At 36.1% G+C, this 18,582-nt stretch overlaps 2 protein-coding genes, 1 pseudogene and 1 gene segment (V, D, J or C); 1 reads left to right on the forward strand and 3 right to left on the reverse strand.

The window, feature by feature from the left end:
- Positions 1-2,752: 2,752 nt before the first annotated feature.
- Positions 2,753-3,286, reverse strand: LOC120490327 (Ig heavy chain V region 5A-like). The segment is given in 2 exon segments: positions 2,753-3,083; positions 3,173-3,286. Coding segments are annotated over 2 exon segments (351 nt in total).
- Positions 3,287-3,956: 670 nt separating this feature from the next.
- LOC120490328 (Ig heavy chain V region 5A pseudogene) lies at positions 3,957-4,419 on the reverse strand (annotated as a pseudogene).
- Positions 4,420-9,086: 4,667 nt separating this feature from the next.
- On the forward strand, positions 9,087-15,807 carry aldh3b1 (aldehyde dehydrogenase 3 family, member B1). Its single transcript, XM_039687800.2, has 10 exons — positions 9,087-9,353; positions 10,254-10,431; positions 10,512-10,622; positions 10,808-10,928; positions 12,057-12,142; positions 12,254-12,335; positions 12,427-12,819; positions 13,579-13,745; positions 13,839-13,938; positions 14,040-15,807. Exons 2-10 carry the CDS (start codon positions 10,270-10,272, stop codon positions 14,237-14,239), a joined length of 1,422 nt encoding a protein of 473 aa, XP_039543734.2. The 5' UTR covers positions 9,087-9,353; positions 10,254-10,269; the 3' UTR covers positions 14,240-15,807.
- On the reverse strand, positions 15,454-18,037 carry clpp (caseinolytic mitochondrial matrix peptidase proteolytic subunit). The gene is made up of 7 exons (XM_039687762.2): positions 17,922-18,037; positions 17,455-17,556; positions 17,226-17,297; positions 17,025-17,121; positions 16,459-16,646; positions 16,263-16,368; positions 15,454-16,152 (listed from the first exon to the last, which is right to left on the reverse strand). The coding sequence occupies exons 1-7, from the start codon at positions 17,931-17,933 to the stop codon at positions 15,926-15,928; spliced, it is 804 nt and encodes a 267-aa protein (XP_039543696.1). The 5' UTR covers positions 17,934-18,037; the 3' UTR covers positions 15,454-15,925.
- Positions 18,038-18,582: the final 545 nt, after the last annotated feature.

The following is an 18,582-nucleotide window of genomic DNA, read 5'->3' on the forward strand; positions in this document are numbered from 1 at the left end:
GCTGTGAAGGATGAACATTGTATGAATATAGCTTGTAAACTTTTGAGGACAAAATGATGAATACCATAATGTGAATATGATGATTTTTGTACAGGGAGACTGTTGGCGTCTGTCACTGTGATTGTCTGGCACAATAATACACAGCTGTGTCTTGAGCTTTCATATTCTTTCCCTGCAGTGTTATTGTGTTACTGGAGGTGTCTCTGGTGATGCTGAACTGGCTTTTCAGGGAATCCTTGTAGTCTAAGCCTCCATAATGATAGATCACTCCAATCCATTCCAGAGCTTTTCCTGCCGGCTGACGAATCCAGGCTGTATGTTCACTAGTAACTGAATAGGAGACTTTACAGCTGATAGTGAGAGTGGCATCAGGACGGACAGTCAGAGACTCAGGCTGAGTGAGTTCATATGAATCTATACCTGTATCACATTAAATAATACCTGTTAGTAAAATAGCATGAAGTTTAAAGAGCATTAACAACAGCCTTTTTTTATTGCAACAAGATGATATATCACACAGAAAAGTAGATTAAACTTACAGGAAACTACAGCCAGAAACACTAAAGATGAAGAGATCATGGTGTTTCACAGTTTGAATGGACTGAAGCGGTTCTTCCCTCCCTCTAGTGATCAGATGAATGTATAAACTGACTCATGCCTGGTGTTTAAATATATGCAACTGATGATTTACATAAACATACAGAGTAACTAATAACCAACTCTGCATGCTAAAAAAAATATTTGTTACGTTAATATCATTTATTGCTTTTGTTAGAGAATTTTATGACATGAAGCTTGTTTTATCAAGATTTACTTCCATTTACTTGTATTCTTTTCAGGGGTTGATATATTGGAATATTAAAGCAACAGTTGGACCTTCATCAGTCTAAAGATCTCGCTTTCACCTGTAGCCTAAAAATGAAGCAAACTTGAATGGGGGGGAAGGGGGTTCCTTGAATTAGGGCAAATACCTACGTATTAACAATGAGACCAGGCTGAATTATACAGATATCTTTATGATATAGAATATGCGTAAATAGTTAACGTTTTGTAGCTGTAAAAACATAATAATGTTACGTTCAATGTTGCAGATACGTCCATATTATATGTTTCAGCATCTATCCAAACGTACTAAAAAGTATGTTTTCTATCTTTGCAAATAACGTAAAATACCTATACGTATAAACAATGAGACCATACTTAATTAGGATATGATTAATATGCATTTTTTATTGTTATGTCAGAGGAGGATTTTTTATATATATATATATATATATATAATTTTTATTGAAGATGTTTTAGAACAGAAGTGCCTGTAGTTCATTACTGTATTCGCTCTCATGCACAGTAAGATGCTGATATTTATTATTATATTCTGCCCTTTAGACTCACTTTCACTTATAGACTCCTGGAAGAGTCTCTGGTTACATGAAACATACTTTTTAGTTTGTCACTGTAAAATGTGTAGCCACTACCACAAATCTATATATATACATATATATTTTTTAAAAAATGTGTTGTGGTAAAGGAGTCAGATATACCTTTGTGTAATGTTTGAGCTAGTGTGCTTCACTGTATGTAACCGTAATCTAAAAGGCTATAATAATGTGACTGTACCAGTGATGGTATATCTTCTCATTAGTCTGTACGTTCAGGATTTTCTATTCTCTGCTGCCATCTGTTGAACTCCACAAGAGATGAAACACTCAAAGTGTTTTTTGTTAGGCGGTGCAATAACTTTGTGTCACTGTGTTTGTTTTGCACAATAATATGTGGCTGAGTCTTCTGTTGTCAGGCCCGACAGTTTCAGATAGACCATATTCTTTGAATTATCTCTAGTGATTTCAGTTCGTCTTTTGAAGGATTCTGCATAGTCATTTCCGCTGCCACCACTATGAACACGTCCAATCCACACAAGAGGTTTTCCAGCTTGTTGTCTGATCCAGTGCATGCTACAGCAGTCAAAGCTGAACCCAGATCCTCTACAGGACAGAGTCAGAGTTTCTCCAGGCTTTTTCTGAAGCGTGCTTTCAATGGACTCCATTTTTTGACATTTTATTCCTAAAAGGAAGATTGAAAAGACTGATTTCTTTTGAAATATAAATGTATTAGAGCTGATAATAAAAGAAATGTGTCTCATGAGAAAACTCACGGTATACGCTGAATGAGAGCAGCAGTAAGCAGAGTACAGTCTTCATCTTGAAAGTGGTGATGTAACGCTCCAGATCCAATCAGAAGCACATAAATACTAGCAAACGTACTGGATTCTTTAGATTTGCATTGGGAGGGTCACAAGGTACAATCGTGACTGAAGGGCAAAATTATTTAAGAACAGTATGACGTGAATGTGAACATATCCTTTCCGTTCACCGTCTAATACAGAATTCTCTGTAAATGGGACACAAATTAGAAATGTACTTTGTATTTTCTTCATTTAATTTTTTGTTTGTTAATTCTTGTGTCATCCACACATGTGCTCATGCTGTTTAGTGTCAACTAGATAACATATATTTATGCTGCTTGAATTGAACTGAATCAACAGAAAAGAGAATCAAACAATAATTAGTAATCTGGGAACAGGTGCATGTCAATGTGTGTTAAACAATGTTGTACCCATCCCGTTGATGATTCGACACCCCTTCATTATTATTATATGCTCATCATTATTATATTATTATGTTTTTACAAGAATAGGATTGCTGTACTGAATTTTAGATATATTAAATGCCTTTGTATTATGATATTGTTTTTGTACAGGGAGGCTGTTGGCATCTGTCACTGTGATTGTCTGGCACAATAATACACAGCTGTGTCTTGAGCTTTCATATTCTTTCCCTGCAGTGTTATTGTGTTACTGGAGGTGTCTCTGGTGATGCTGAACTGGCTTTTCAGGGAATCCTTGTAGTATAAGCCTCCACCAGTCCAGATTATTCCAATCCATTCCAGAGCTTTTCCTGCCGGCTGACGAATCCAGGCTGTACCAGAGCTAGTAACTGAATAGGAGACTTTACAGCTGATAGTGAGAGTGGCATCAGGACGGACAGTCAGAGACTCAGGCTGAGTGAGTTCAAATGAATCTATACCTGTTGAGGAACATAATAATCATACAAAATGATTATTATCAAGCTTCATCTAAATCGGCAAGAAAGTTGTTTGTTAAAAAAAAACTTACAGTTTACACTTGCCAGAAGCAAAACTAAAACTGCAGAGAACATGTTGACGTTTTCAGGACAGATTGAATGAAAAGGAGATGTTCTTCCCTTCCTCCAGAGATCAGATGAACCGACTCATGTCCACTGGTTGAATAAGAAACAAAACATTTACATATACATTTGTATTAGCTGTTATTGTTTTACATATTAGCTTTTCCTTTAGTTTAATGACATCAAAGATACAATTTTCAAAAACATTTGTAGAATATCAGTAAAATCATTTAGAGTTGTTTTGACCTGAATACCCATTTTTAATTTAATCTTTCTTACATAATAATTATTATGCTTCTACTCTATGCACACAGAAAGAGAATAAGCACTTCAGTTCATTGGCAGACACGGATCTGTGGATGAGACTCTAAGTGCTGCTCAAACAGTGGCTAAAAACTCCAATCCTTCTTCTAGGGCAACAGTAACACTGGGTCAGAACAAGTTCAAAACAGAATGTTACTGACCAACAGGCGATGAGAAAAAAGTGATGCAAGAGCTGATGGGGTCATGGCCTGAAATATTGACTTTTTGTTGATACAAATAATGCTGTATTAGTTTCAGTTAATGATGGTTTACAAATTATTTATTGGGTAAATATTACAAACGATTTGGTGTATTTTAATGTCATCAAATGAATAGCAGCTGTGAAGGATGAACATTTTATGAATATAGCTTGTAAACTTTTGAGGACAAAATGATGAATACCATAATGTGAATATGATGATTTTTGTACAGGGAGGCTGTTGGCATCTGTCACTGTGATTGTCTGGCACAATAATACACAGCTGTGTCTTGAGCTTTCATATTCTTTCCCTGCAGTGTTATTGTGTTACTGGAGGTGTCTCTGGTGATGCTGAACTGGCTTTTCAGGGAATCCTTGTAGTATAAGCCTCCACCACTCCAGATTATTCCAATCCATTCCAGAGCTTTTCCTGCCGGCTGACGAATCCAGGCTGTATCATAACTAGTAACTGAATAGGAGACTTTACAGCTGATAGTGAGAGTGGCATCAGGACGGACAGTCAGAGACTCAGGCTGAGTGAGTTCATATGAATCTATACCTGTATCACATTAAATAATACCTGTTAGTAAAATACCAAGAAGTTTAAAGGCTGTTAACAACAACCTTTTTTACAGCAAAATGATGCATCACACAGAAAAGTAGATTAAACTTACAGGAAACTACAGCCAGAAACACTAAAGATGAAGAGATCATGGTGTTTCACAGTTTGAATGGACTGAAGCGGTTCTTCCCTCCCTCTAGTGATCAGATGAATGTATAAACTGACTCATGCCTGGTGTTTAAATATATGCAACTGATGATTTACATAAACATACAGAGTAACTAACAACCGACTCTGCATGCTAAAACATACGTTACGTTCACATAATTTATTGCTTTCGTTTCGAGAATTTAATGACATATCTTGTTTTATCAAGATTTCTTATGCTGGACATTTTAAATAATTTTCCATCTACTTTTATTCTTTTTCAGGGGTTAATATGACTTATATTGGAATGTTGGAAAGCAACAATAGCAGTTGGATCTTCATCAGTCTAAAGATCTCGCTTTTACCTGTAAAAATGAAGCAAACTTGAATGGGGGGAATGGGAGGGTGTCCTTGAATTATAGGGCAAATACCTACGTATTAACAATGAGACCAGGCTGAGATATCTTTACGATATAGAACATACGTAAATAGTTAACCTTTTTTAGCTGTAAAAACATAATAATGTTACGTTTAAATGTTGCAGATATGTCCATATTATACGTTTCAGCATCCAAATGTAGGCCTACTAAAAGGTACGTTGCAAATAACATAAAATACGTATTAACAATGAGACCAAGCTGAATTAGGATATGATTAATATGCATTTTTTTTATTGTTATGTAAGAGGAGGATTTTTTTATTGAAGATGTTTTGAAGTGCCTGTAGTTCATTACTGTATTCGCTCTCATGCACAGTAAGATGCTGATATTCATTATTATATTCTGCCCTTTTAGACTCACTTTCACTTATAGACTCCTGGAAGAGTCTCTGGTTACATGAAACATACTTTTTAGTTTGTCACTGTAAAATGTGTAGCCGTGCACAAATCTACATCAAAAAATATGTGTTGTGGTAAAGGAGTCAGATGTTTGTACTATGTAATGTTTGAGCAGTGTGCGTCACTGTAAATGTAACCGTAATCTAATAGACTATAATAATGTGACTGTACCAGTGATGGTATATCTTCTCATTAGTCTGTATTTTCAGGATTTTCTATTCTCTGCTGCCATCTGTTGAACTCCACAAAAGATGAAACACTCAAAGTGTTGTTTTTTTTGTTAGGCGGTGCAATAACTTTGTGTCACTGTGTTTGTTTTGCACAATAATATGTGGCTGAGTCTTCTGTTGTCAGGCCCGACAGTTTCAGATAGACCATATTCTTTGAATTATCTCTACTGATTTCAGTTCGTCTATTGAAGGATTCTGCATAGTCATGTCCGCTGCCACCACTATAAACACGTCCAATCCACACAAGAGGTTTTCCAGCTTGTTGTCTGATCCAGTGCATGCTACAGCAGCCAAAGCTGAACCCAGATCCTCTACAGGACAGAGTCAGAGTTTCTCCAGGCTTTTTCTGAAGCGTGCTTTCAATGGACTCCATTTTTTGACATTTTATTCCTAAAAGGAAGATTGAAAAGACTGATTTCTTTTGAAATATAAATGTATAAGAGCTGATAATAGAAATGTGTCTCATGAGAAAACTCACGGTATACGCTGAATGAGAGCAGCAGTAAGCAGAGTACAGTCTTCATCTTGAAAGTGGTGATGTAACGCTCCAGATCCAATCAGAAGCACATAAATACTAGCAAATAGACTGGATTCTTTAGATTTGCATTGGGAGGGTCACAATCCTGACAGGTACAATCGATATATATATATATATATATATATATATATATATATATATATATATAAATATAAGCTTAAGTGCACTTAAAGGAGAAAAAATAATAAAATAATAGTGTTTGTGATATTTTTCCAGTGAAGAGGAACCATGAGCAGTGTATCTTGATTGTTGATAGAGTGCCTAATAAAGTTTTTAGAAGTTAAAAAAGAAGCATTCTGTGAGTCACTGTAGTGGACAGTGTAGTGTCCACTACACATCCATGTAATGGACGACTTGACTTCTTGTATTTCACTGCAACCTACTGACAAAATTGAGAACTGCAAGTGTGAAGTGTATCATCTTTCTGAACCAGTTTTGTGTTTCATTTTCACATGTTTGTGTCACTGTGCTTCTCTTGCACAGAAATACACAGCTGAGTCCTCTTCTGTCAGTCCGGTCAGTTTCAGATACATCATACTTTTCGAATCATCTCTGCTGATTTCAAGTCTTTCCTTAAAGGATTCCGCCTTGTATCCACTTCCCGAACTGTAGCCCAGGCCCATCCACACAAGAGGTTTTCCAGCTTGTTGTCTGATCCAGTGCATGCTACAGCAGCCAAAGCTGAACCCAGATCCTCTACAAGACAGAGTCAGAGTTTCTCCAGGCTTTTTCTGAACCGTGCTTTCAATGGAATCCATTTTTTGACATTGCACAACTATAAGGGAAAGTAGTATTTGATTTTCAATATCAATATATATTAACATAACAATAAATATATATATAAATATATATATGTATATATATATCAATTACTCACAGTTTAGGTTGAACAAAATTAGAATTAGGAGTATATTCTTCATCTTCATCTCTATTTGATGAGACACAGCATTACTCAACTCAGTCAGCGGCATATAAATACTTGTATCATAATGGATTTAGAATTTGCATAAAGAGGAAATGATGGAAGATCACTGAGATGACCATTAGCCATGGTTACAAAGATGATAATCAGAATACAATGTTTGAAGGGCAACGCAACATTGATTAAATTTCCATGTAAGTACATGTTTCCATGTACTTAAATGTACAAACCTAATATAATATGAATTAGAATGTTTGTAAACTGAACTTTATCCAGTGGAAGAAAAAAAAACATAAAAATATATCAATATGTTGATGTCTGCGAAGGTGTTTAAAAAAACATTATGTGATTGTGTGAGTCCCTTTTCTTGTTGACTTTATTTGGATTCTACTGCAATTAAATTGATGACAATTTATTGTAGATTTACATTTATTCATTTAGCTGATGCTTTTATCCAAAGCGACTTGGAATTGCTATGTAAGAGGTTGAACGCTTCTGGAGCACTAGGTGTAAAGTGTCTTCCTCAGGGACACATTGGTGTCTCACAGTGGAGTCTCTCAAACCAAAGGCATGTGTCTTATTCACTGCGCCATCAGCACCCCTCTTAGATAGAATAAGAAAGAAAGGAACCAAAAAATATATTTGGCCTTTAGTGAGAAAACAGCTTCATCCACCCTATGACCTTCAATCAAAAGTAACAAGGAGTTTTCCATTTATGTCAAACCATTCACGGACTAAATGTCAATTTCAGGTTGTTTAAGCTAAATTATGTAGATTTACATTACAAATATAATTTCAAAAGATTAAATCTTTCTGGTCTTTAAATGTCCAAAAGGTGGTAGATGTGGTGTATAGGAATTTAGATTTTCAACTGACTAACTTTCAAAACTATTAAAGTATAAAACGATCAGCATTAGCTATAGCTATTTAATATATCATAATATTAAAACATTTTTAATGTGTAATTTATCCTGAGAGAGAAGGTATATCAAATCATGAAAATTGCACAAACACAACCATATGATACTGCAAAAAGAAAGAAACACGTTTCAGCCCACTCGAAAGAGTCAAAATTCAAATTATCTGGGGCAATTCCCGAAATCATACCCAACCATACCCATGAGAATATATGGCCAAAGCTTAATACAGCTCACTGAAACACCCTTAAAACTACTGAACCTTTCAACCGTTAAACCGACTCATTTTGTTAGTCAAAACATCAACAGCTGTGCATGCACCTGGGCATTAGCTCTTTTTTTAAAACATGCTATTTATATGTGTGTATGTGTGTGTGTGTGTGTGTGTGTGTGTGTGTGTGTGTGTGTGTGTGTGGGGGGGGGGGGGGTAAAATACCATTAAACTTATAAAAATGTATAATTAAAAAAACATTAAATAAAATAGTTTTTTTAAAAACAACACAAAACTAAAAAAAACAAACAGAAATACAAGAAGTAAAATCACCATTAATTTCGATAGCATGCAGGGTCTGAATTATCCAACACTGGTCAAGTGGTTTTATAAAATGATCATTAAAAATCATAAAAAAGGGCTTACACTTTAAAATGTATCTCCTTAAATTGAATTTTTTTAACAGCCATTTAGCTTGTACAGACTTAAAACAAACAAAAACAAAATAAAAATATACTTAGCCTACATTAAAAGGCATCCTGAATATCTTTTTTAATATTTTATGATTTGAAATATTAGCCATGATTATCCATGATATTTCCAGATCATTTATAGAGGATAGTGGTGGTCACATTATTCACTTTATTTCAAGAATTCTGATCACATTCCCACAAGCAATGAATTGGCTACCTTATTGTTACATTTGATTTAATCTTAGCAAAATAAGTCTAATATGCTTATATGTTCATTATGTGCAAATGTAATAGGCCTACTATTCATTACTTCACATAGATCATAGATTCACATATTAGTGATCAAAAATAGCTCAACAGTCAGTGCAAGATTAAATTTGCCGTCTTCATATAAATATGAACAATCATCCTTGGGGGAAAATTTGATTTTTCCTTTTTTCTGTTAAACTGTAATGTTAAATTTAGTTCAGTTTTAAATGAGTTCCACTCTCTTTTTATATTAGAAATGCGTCCAAAAGTTTGCCCAGTGTGTTGCGCACTTCTCGTTCTGCTGCATTTTGTTGATCTTCCACGCACGCGACAATCGCAGCTATAGCTACTGTGTGTGTGGAGTGTTAGAATGAATACAGTGTTAGTATGAATACAAAGTTAAGGCTAAACAGCAGGTTTTTCGGGCTGCAGTATCTGACTAATATGCCAAACTCGACAAACTTGAATTTTCTGAATGAAACGCGAACACCCGGATATAGTCTTCACGTGTTGGTGAAAACACTGGGTTGTACCAGTAAAAGAAGTTATTTTCTGAGAAAGGTAAGTTTATACGATTCATCATAGGCTATTTAATTGTCACACTTGGACGATCTTGTAAAGTGTTTCCGATTTACATGTAGATTTACATGTTTTGTAGCATGTTGATATTTAAAGCTCTTCTCTATTTTCTGTTTGAGGCTATTTAGCCTATTGCATTGTTGTGGCTTTGGTAATGAGCAAAAAGTAAGATTAGCGATATGTAAACATATGCAGAGCTGACAAATTATTATTAAGCTACGAGACCGAGCTGTCTGCTCTCCTATTGTGTTGTGTTGTAGGATTTTGATTACAAAACAATTCCTTCTATATGTGAGGTAGCTACCAGCGAAATAATCTGGAGATAACTGTAACGTTAGAAAATAAAAGCGCGTGGAATAATCTAAATTAAACGAAATGGGCGAGGCTTCGCGGCCCGGAAGTTGTTTGACGTTTGTGAGGCACGTATGTCAAAATAATAATTCGCCTATTTTAAATGCCCACTAAGTATTTTAGTTTGAGGTATCTCAGTATCGTTATTGTCCAGACAGACAACCACTTGACGTCAACGGTTTTACTTCCTGTTACTTTTCTCTGTGCTGGTCAGGATGGACTAATCACAATCGTTTGTGATTGCTCTGTAATGATTTGTAAACAGCTGCTATTGCAGCTTTATATTTGTGTCAGGTTGTAGGGAAATAACACATTTATATAATTAGTGTTTTAAGTAGGGAAAAAAATACAAATATGGCTATATGGAATATTTGGTTTTAGAGCCCCTTACATCATCCCATGGAGAAACCCACTGAGAGCACTGCATGTACAGATCCAAGACATGTGTTGCTCTTTATCTGGAAAGTTTCACATTTTAAATATTGTGTAGGCTACATACAAATTGTGACCTCCTCTGTTCCCCATTTCCAGCACAGGTGTTCTCACTATGGAGAGCCAGAAACAGGTGCTGGAGAGGCTGCGGGGTGCTTTCCGCTCAGGTGTGACCCGTCCCATCCAGTTCCGTTTGACTCAACTGGAGGCCATGATGTCACTTTTTGAAGACAATGAAACACTCATTTTGGAGGCAATGCATAAAGACCTGGCTAAGGTATAAAAATGCACTGGTTCACACGCAAGTACTTTTAAATTCGACACATAAATGATGCATTAATCTTGTCTGCTCTGCAGCCCAAGTTTGAGGCAGTGCTGTCAGAGATTGATATAGTGGTGAATGATCTTTGCTACACCATCAGCAACCTCCAAACCTGGATGCAGGACTCTTATGTGGGCACAAACTTGGTAAGATAATAAGACAATTTCACGTACACTGATATTTGAGCTATATAACACTTACTAAATATTAAAATGCTCCAACAAATATTGTTCAATGGAAACCATCTAAAGCCTAGTCAATGCAGAAGTGAAGTTGATCTCCCTGAAAATACTTTAATGTGTTGCCTCTCCCTATTTCCTTTGTGTTTAAGGCAACAAAGCTGGATGACTGTTTTGTGCGCAGGGAGCCATTAGGTGTCGTTTTGATTATTGGAGCATGGAACTATCCCCTTCAGCTTATTTTGGGACCTTTGATTGGTGCAATCGCTGCAGGTACCATCTATATATTTTTCTGTTTACCATGGTCATGGTAGTCTAGTGGTGTAATTTTATCGAATGCATTGGAGTCGGGTTCAAATCCAATTATACTATAAATTGAATAATGAACCAAGCAAAATTGCACCTGATCTCGACTGCCAATCATCGCCCTGCATTTTAATGTATGGAAAACAACCGAAGTTACTTTTTGATAACACTATTTGAGATGTATGGGTAAATCCAACACTTAATAAAAAAGAATGATTATTATATCTTCTAAAACTTTACTTAAGTTTTCACTGTAATCATTCAGACCCAATTATATCTGCCAATTTTGAATTATGAACCAAAGTGAGAACATGCATTATAATCACCTTTACTGTCACTATCAATTTAGTCTTCTACATCTGTAGCTTATAGAAAGAATTTTTGAAGAAAGATTTTGAGATCCCCTAACATGTTTTGTTTTCTCAAAAGGCTGATATTAAAATTGATATATAACACAAATCTCATTAAATGCTAAAAATCTTCATTCGTGTTGTGTTGATAGAATAATATTTTGTACAACTTTCGTAATTAACCACCACCCTTAAGCAAAAACCTGTGATTCTGCATGACTCACGTCAGCAAAATGACATATCTTGGCTTGGTGAAATTCACCAAATGGTAATGACTTTGGGTCATTATTATTATATGTTTACCTATAATTGTAAAGCTTAATTAACAAATAATTTAGGTATTTTGAAAGTTGTATTAAAGTGGGCATGAAACATTCTTCCCTACTGTGACATACTGTATATCTTGTCACAGTATAAAGTATGGAGTTGATTGTGGTTTTGCTATTGTCATGTGAGTGACACGTTGTCCTGCCCTCACTCCAGTAAACATGTCGTCAGAGAAGAGATGGCACTGCAAAAGGGAGAGGAAGTTATTTTGAATAAAGATTTCAAGGGCTCATTAATAAAAAAAATAAATATTGATGTGCATAGATGAATCATTTGTAATAAACACTGCAATATTTCATTAAAAAAATAAGAAATGCCCATTTTGATTTCATGCTGACTTCCATTGAAAACAATCACAAACAGTGCCTTATATCACATCCGCAATATGTTTAATAGTATTTGTTTTTATTGTTATTAGGTAACTGTGCGATTCTGAAGCCATCCGAAATAAGTCAAGCAACTGAAAAACTTATTGCTGAACTCATTCCTAAGTACCTGTCCCAGGTAATCTTTGAGAAAGAACCATTTGATCTACATTCACACTTCTTGGTCTCATGGTGCTACTGTGTTCATGATAAGGTCTGTAATGTGTGACATGTGTGTTTTGTCTTGTAGGAGTGTTATGCCGTAATTTGTGGTGGAGCAGACGAGACCAAGACATTGCTGGAGAATAGATTTGATCATATCTTCTATACAGGTTAGAGTTTTCATTGTTATCAATGACAGATTCGAGAAAAGCGGTCAGCTTTCCATATTTGCTTCAACATCTCATGTCCTTTCTCCTCCAGGCTCGCAGTCAGTGGCTCGTTGCATCCTGCAGGCCGCAGTGGTTCACCTCACCCCGGTTACTCTGGAGCTGGGTGGCAAGTGCCCTTGTATAATATATGGTCGGCTAGACCTGAAAGCTGCTGCTAAGAGGCTGGTGTGGGCTAAGTTTTTCAATGCTGGACAGAGCTGTGTGGCTCCAGACTATGTTTTATGCACCGCTGAGACGAGAGAAATGCTGTTACCTTTTATAAAAGAGGCTCTGGAGAGCTTTTACGGATCTGAGCCCCAGCAAAGCCCGGACATGGGACGTATTGTGACAGACAGACACTGGGACCGACTGGTTGAGATGCTGAAAAAGTCTGAGGGAAAGGTAGTGATTGGAGGAGAGAGTGTCAAAGAGACCAAGTACATTGGTAAGTAAAGTATATAGTCAAAAAGTTTGGGGTCAGTGAGATTTATTTTTAAGAAACTAATACTTTTATTCAGCAAGGATGCAATTGATCTAAAGGGACAAAGGCATTTATTGTGTTACATATGATTTCTATAAATGTAGTTTTGAAAAAGCTGGGGTTTTTTTTTTTCTTTCAATCTTTCAAAGAATATAGAAAAAAAATATTTACCACTGTTTCCACAAAATATAGGAATATAAGAAATATAAGAAATAATCATAAGTACCAACTCACTTGTTCCATTACTGGAATAAATAAATTACATTTTGATATATATATAAATATATAACTCTTGATTAATCTCATCTAACATATATATATATATATATATATATATAATGTGAAGTCTACATTTACGTAAAAAAGCCGTTAAGCTAGTCATACATTCTAAATATATGTATGTGTATATATTTATATATATTGTAAAATCGCACTATTATTCTCAAGATTACTGTTTTTACTGTATTTTTGGTTAAATAAATGCACTTTGGATAAGACTTCTTTATAAAAAAAATAATAATAATCATTTTGAAGTTGTCCAAAAATGTATTGTATCAGACTTGTATACTACTCTTACTACCTCTACAGTATGTAGTGTGCATTTTCTCGGATGACCTACTGAATTTCCTAAAATGTGAAGTCTACATTTACATAAAAAAGCCGCTAAGCTAGTCATACATTCTGAATTCTCTCTCTCTTTTGCTTTTCCATGGACTATCTCAGCCCCTACTGTGGTCGTAGATGTGAAGGAGTCGGATGCTTTAATGCAGGAGGAGATTTTTGGCCCCATTCTCCCCATTCTGATCATCAAGTCTCTCGATGAAGGAATCAATTTCATGAACGAGAGGGAAAAGCCCCTAGCACTTTACGCCTTCTCTGATGAATCTCAAGTAAGGAAGGAAAGAACAAAAGTCATTATCTAGATTAACACAGCAAAGTGTGAAGTAAGATATGAATTGATGCATATCTCTATTTTTGTTAAGGTTGTTACTACAGTTCTGGAGAGGACCAGCAGTGGAGGCTTCTGTTCCAATGATGGAATAGCTCACATGGCCCTTCCTGGTTTACCCTTTGGCGGAGTGGGTAAGTTGGAATGCATTTTTTTAATGTAATGTAACAACTGCAGTGCATTTCTTCAGATGAGTGAAGGCAAAAATCTGACTTTTTGTTTGTGTTTGGCCCAGGTGCCAGTGGGATGGGCAGCTACCACGGTCGCTGGAGCTTTGAGACATTCAGTCACAAGCGTGGCTGCATGCTGAGGGGCTGGGGGCTGGAGCGCGTCAATGTGCTGCGCTACCCCCCCTATACTGAAAGCAATCTCAGCTGGCTACGATGGGCCACCACTGCCAAGAAGAAGGGGTGGGCTTCATGCTCTGTTATGTGAGGTTCTGTTATGTGTCTGATGCTGACAGATTGCAACCAGGGAACCAAAAAAATATGCTTTGGCTTTCACCTATGTTTGGTTACAGAGTGAGTCTAGTCACCGTGCGTTTGGCCTGCATCACAAACCTTGTCTTTCGGTTTTTAATTGTGATTTCATTCAAAACAACACCAGAGGTCAGCATTGAGTTAAGTTGCTTCTTCAGGATGCTTCTGTGGTGAGAAAGAGGCCATTTATTTGACACAATAATACATTTATTTTTACTACCATTGTTCTAATACACTACTTTTATGTGTTTATTCACAACTGTTGATTTAAAAGAAATCCAGTTTATGGAAATTTAATGAAATGGATCATCCATATTTGTAATTAAATATTGTGCATGGGTAGCATTTATGTTTGGATACTTAATGAGATGATTTAGTATCATATACTGCTACATAATTTGCTATAAGTTTAGGGTTTTCTATTGGTGAAAAAAAAAAAATATATATATATATATATAGGTTGTAATTAATTTGATTAATTTGAAACAGTAAAAATGTGAAATATTATAACAACTTAAAATGACTGTTTTTTATTTTCCTGTGATGTCAAAGCTGAATTTTTCAGCATCATTTCTCCCGTCTTCCGTGTCACATGATCCTTCAGAAATCATATGAATCAATATGATTTGTTGCTCAAGAAACATTTCTCATTATTATCGTGTATTTTTTTAGGATTCTTTGATGAATAGTAAGTTCAAAAGAACAACAATCATTTGAAATAGTTTGAAACAATGTAAAATTGTTTATATTTTATATATATATATATATCCCTCTTAAATTTAGCAATATTATTGATCTGACTGCACTGAGGCTGTTGTATGAGAACTGAATTTAGTTGGACGATCACAACACTATTTTCTTCTGCTTTATACAGATTAAATAAACTAAATTAGTAATTCATGATCTTCACAACAAAACTGAATCAACACTTAACTGACTTCAAATTAAGAATGACACTACATTCTTTCGAGCTTCTTTAAAGCAGAAATGAACTGTTTGCATCCCTGAATCATTTTCCTGTAATCACTGTAAAGCAGCTTTGAAACTATATCTGTATATCGTATAAAGTGCTATATAAATAAAGGTGACTTTACTCAGGTAAACTATTCTTAAATTACCCATTTGTACTTCTTAAAGTTTAGTAACTTTTAAAAAAAGACAGGAAAACTATCCCAATCTACCCCAAATTTTATTTGAATAAAATTTACAAACACTCTTGCTTCAAATCATTTTGACAGGGATTATATTAAACTGGGGGGCCACATTTGCAATCTAAAGTATTTTATTGTGTGACTTGGTAATACTCTGGCCAAAAAAAATTCAGACATCAAGCCATGTATTGTAATCTTTTGTCCTCATCTAGTTGTTTGTAACAAACCCCATTTTTGCAAAGATATCTACAGTATATTTGTAGCATACAAATATGAGGGCAGACCAAGCGTCATTACACTTGTATCTGTAATGTCCAGATTCCAGTACTGTGTCTCAGGACTAGACTTAGTGAGACTTAATAAAATGAAAGATGGCAGGTCACATGGTTCAGATATGATGTGTGAGCTGGTGACTGTCCCCTCAAACATCTGCCAGACAAAATGCTGAACCAGCAATGCAGTAGTTGACTCGCTCCTGCTGGGAGTCTATCTCAGGGTTCAGGTTTGTATGAGGAGGGAGAGTTGCTGCCGGACTGGCCCGGCTCAGAGGCTTGAGGCTGAGGGGAGGTAGAGGCGGTTGCAGGGCCAGTGGGTTCCTTTTGAACAAGCTCTGGCTCGTCTTGCCCAGCCTGTGGTGGATGAACCAGGACCTTGTCGATAATCCCGAAATCCTGTGCTTCCATTGGGCTCATGTACCGGTCTCTCTCCATCACGCCCTCTAAGCGAGCAGTAAGTAAAGCAAGTAAAACAATATATGCTTAATAATTACCCAATATAAAATAAAGTTATTATTATAATATAATGAAAGATTTGTAACAGCAACATTACCTATAATCTCCAATTTCTGCCCTGTGTGTTTGGAATAGATGTAGTTGATCTGTCTTTTCAGTTTGAGAATCTCCTCTGCCTGGATGGCAATATCAGTTGCTTGCCCCTGAAATTATAAATAGTGGTGTTAAAGTTTCAGCAAAGTTATGAAAGCAGTCCCCTCTTTTTTTTTTCTTCTTTCATCCCCCATTCTTACCCTTGCCCCTCCAGAGGGTTGGTGCACCATGATTCGGGCATTGGGCAGGGAATGTCTCATGCCAGCAGTTCCTGCTGCCAGAAGGAGACTGCCCATACTGGCAGCCTGGCCCACACACCAGGTAGAGATGGGATTTAAGATGTACTGCATGGTGTCGTAGATCGCAAGTCCAGACGTAACCACACCACCTGCAAGAGGGAGGCAAAACATGCTCCTTCAAACACTAAAAAAATAATGTATTCACTTTTTTTATATTACTTATTCTGTCTATTTCAGAATTGTTTTTGTGTGCTCATTATGACACTATAAAGATGTCACGCTGAAGTGAATGAATGAAAATTGAGATTTTTCACATATACAGCACATAGCAGTGCATAAATAAAAAAGTAATTTTTGAGCCACAATTTGCCATCTCATTTACAGTACTATTGTTGTGACTGTGAAGTCCCAAACAAGAATCAAACAATCTCATCAGAAAATCTTAAACTGGACAGATTTAGGCCATGCCAATAAATAAACGTGATAATCAGAGTACGAAGCTGCCAATGCATGTATGCATCTCTCACCAGGACTGTTGATGTACATGTGAATAGGCTTATTGTTGCTCTCTGACTGAAGAAAGAGCAGTTGAGCGATAACCAGAGAAGCTACGGTGTCATCGATCTAGATGAAGAAAAGGACAGATAAACAGGTAGGAAACAAAATGGAAAAGGCTTTTTGGAAATCTTTTGAGATCATTGTGTGTTTATCCTTGCATTTGAACGTACTGGACCCATAACACATATGATCCTCTCTCTAAGCAGCCTTGAGTAGATGTCATAGGCTCGTTCTCCTCGTCCCTGAAACAGACGAAAGACTAGCTGTCAAATTCCTGCAACACTGAAAATTGCATCTTTAATAAGTTAACCGTTCAATTACAGAGAGTGGCTCTAAAGGTAACGTCTTGATACTATCAGCATAAGGCAAGGTAAAATCGTGCTTCTAATGTGCTCTTACCGTCTGCTCCACAACTATAGGTATAAGTGGACTTCTCCATGGCGCACTCAGATGAATGGACCGGTTGACTTTGAGTGCAGAAACACCACATTGTAAGACCCTCTAGAAAGACAACGGTTATTGTGGTGATGATAGTGGCCGAAAAGAGTCAACATCATGTATCGAAGGTAGTTGGAGATTTTAGTGTCGAGCTTGACATCACTGTGACGCTCAACAGAGCACAAATCAGCTTAATGACATTACTTTACGTGTCAATTAAAAAACGCAAATTTTGTGTAAACGAGCAAGTCATAAACTTACAGACACCAAGTCGTTTTACATAAGCAATCCTGCTGGCAAAAGTATATTTGAAGAATAGCGTGTATCATAAATGTCATTGCTACTATAGTAAGGTACGAGTTGTTTCACTTACTGTGACACATTTTTTAAATTAATTCTTAATTTAGAGAAGGCGGTTTAATACTCACACGTAACAACATATTTTTTGTTGAGCAACCCTCACACGACCCCTATTGACCCGGATGTGAAATTCAGCAGCTTGACTGATAGTGAAGCCAGACACTCTCATTGAAGATAATGCCTTGTCTATCTTTGTTTTGTAATGTGCATTTTAATATTTTTGGGTTGGTATGGAAAATTTGAAGTAAAACAGATTATTATTAGGCTATATGGCAAGCTTTTCCCACACAAACACAGTATCACGGTATATCCTAGTATAATATGGAGAATCATTTAAAATTAGACACATTTATATCTATTGGTGAATATAAGACATAATAAAGAGTGCGAATGAGGCATGAAACCTTTTCCTAAGAAATTATGTTTTTTTTTTGGTGCATTTTATATCGTGTATATGTTATGTTTTAATCTTGTTAGTTTGTCTCTGATACTATGACTAAATGGGCTCTATGCACGGCGGTATTTCCGGTGAAGCATTAGGGATGCTCGATAACTTCCGCCGATCGTAGAGTCCAATGCAATACCGAGAATTTATATTGAATTTTATACTCCATGGTTATACTAACGAAACGTTAGTCACAAAAAACAGATAAAACAGACACCCCTCGTTGTGTTTATGCTTCTTTTTAAAATTATATTAAGTAAACATAACTATATATAAAATTACAT

This window comes from Pimephales promelas, chromosome 3 (genome assembly GCF_988280905.1).
Source record: "Pimephales promelas chromosome 3, fPimPro1.hap1.1, whole genome shotgun sequence".
NCBI classification, from domain to species: Eukaryota; Metazoa; Chordata; class Actinopteri; order Cypriniformes; family Leuciscidae; genus Pimephales; species Pimephales promelas.

Coding starts and splice junctions, on each gene's coding strand:
- aldh3b1 (XM_039687800.2), top strand. CDS start 10,270: ATGGAGAGCCAGAAACAGGTGCTGGAGAGGCTGCGGGGTGCTTTCCGC. Junction 12,143..12,253: donor TTCCTAAGTACCTGTCCCAG/GTAATCTTTGAG, acceptor TTTGTCTTGTAG/GAGTGTTATGCCGTAATTTG. Junction 13,746..13,838: donor CCTTCTCTGATGAATCTCAA/GTAAGGAAGGAA, acceptor ATTTTTGTTAAG/GTTGTTACTACAGTTCTGGA.
- clpp (XM_039687762.2), bottom strand. Junction 17,122..17,225: donor TCATATGTGTTATGGGTCCA/GTACGTTCAAAT, acceptor TTCTTCATCTAG/ATCGATGACACCGTAGCTTC. Junction 16,647..17,024: donor CATGTACATCAACAGTCCTG/GTGAGAGATGCA, acceptor TCCCTCTTGCAG/GTGGTGTGGTTACGTCTGGA.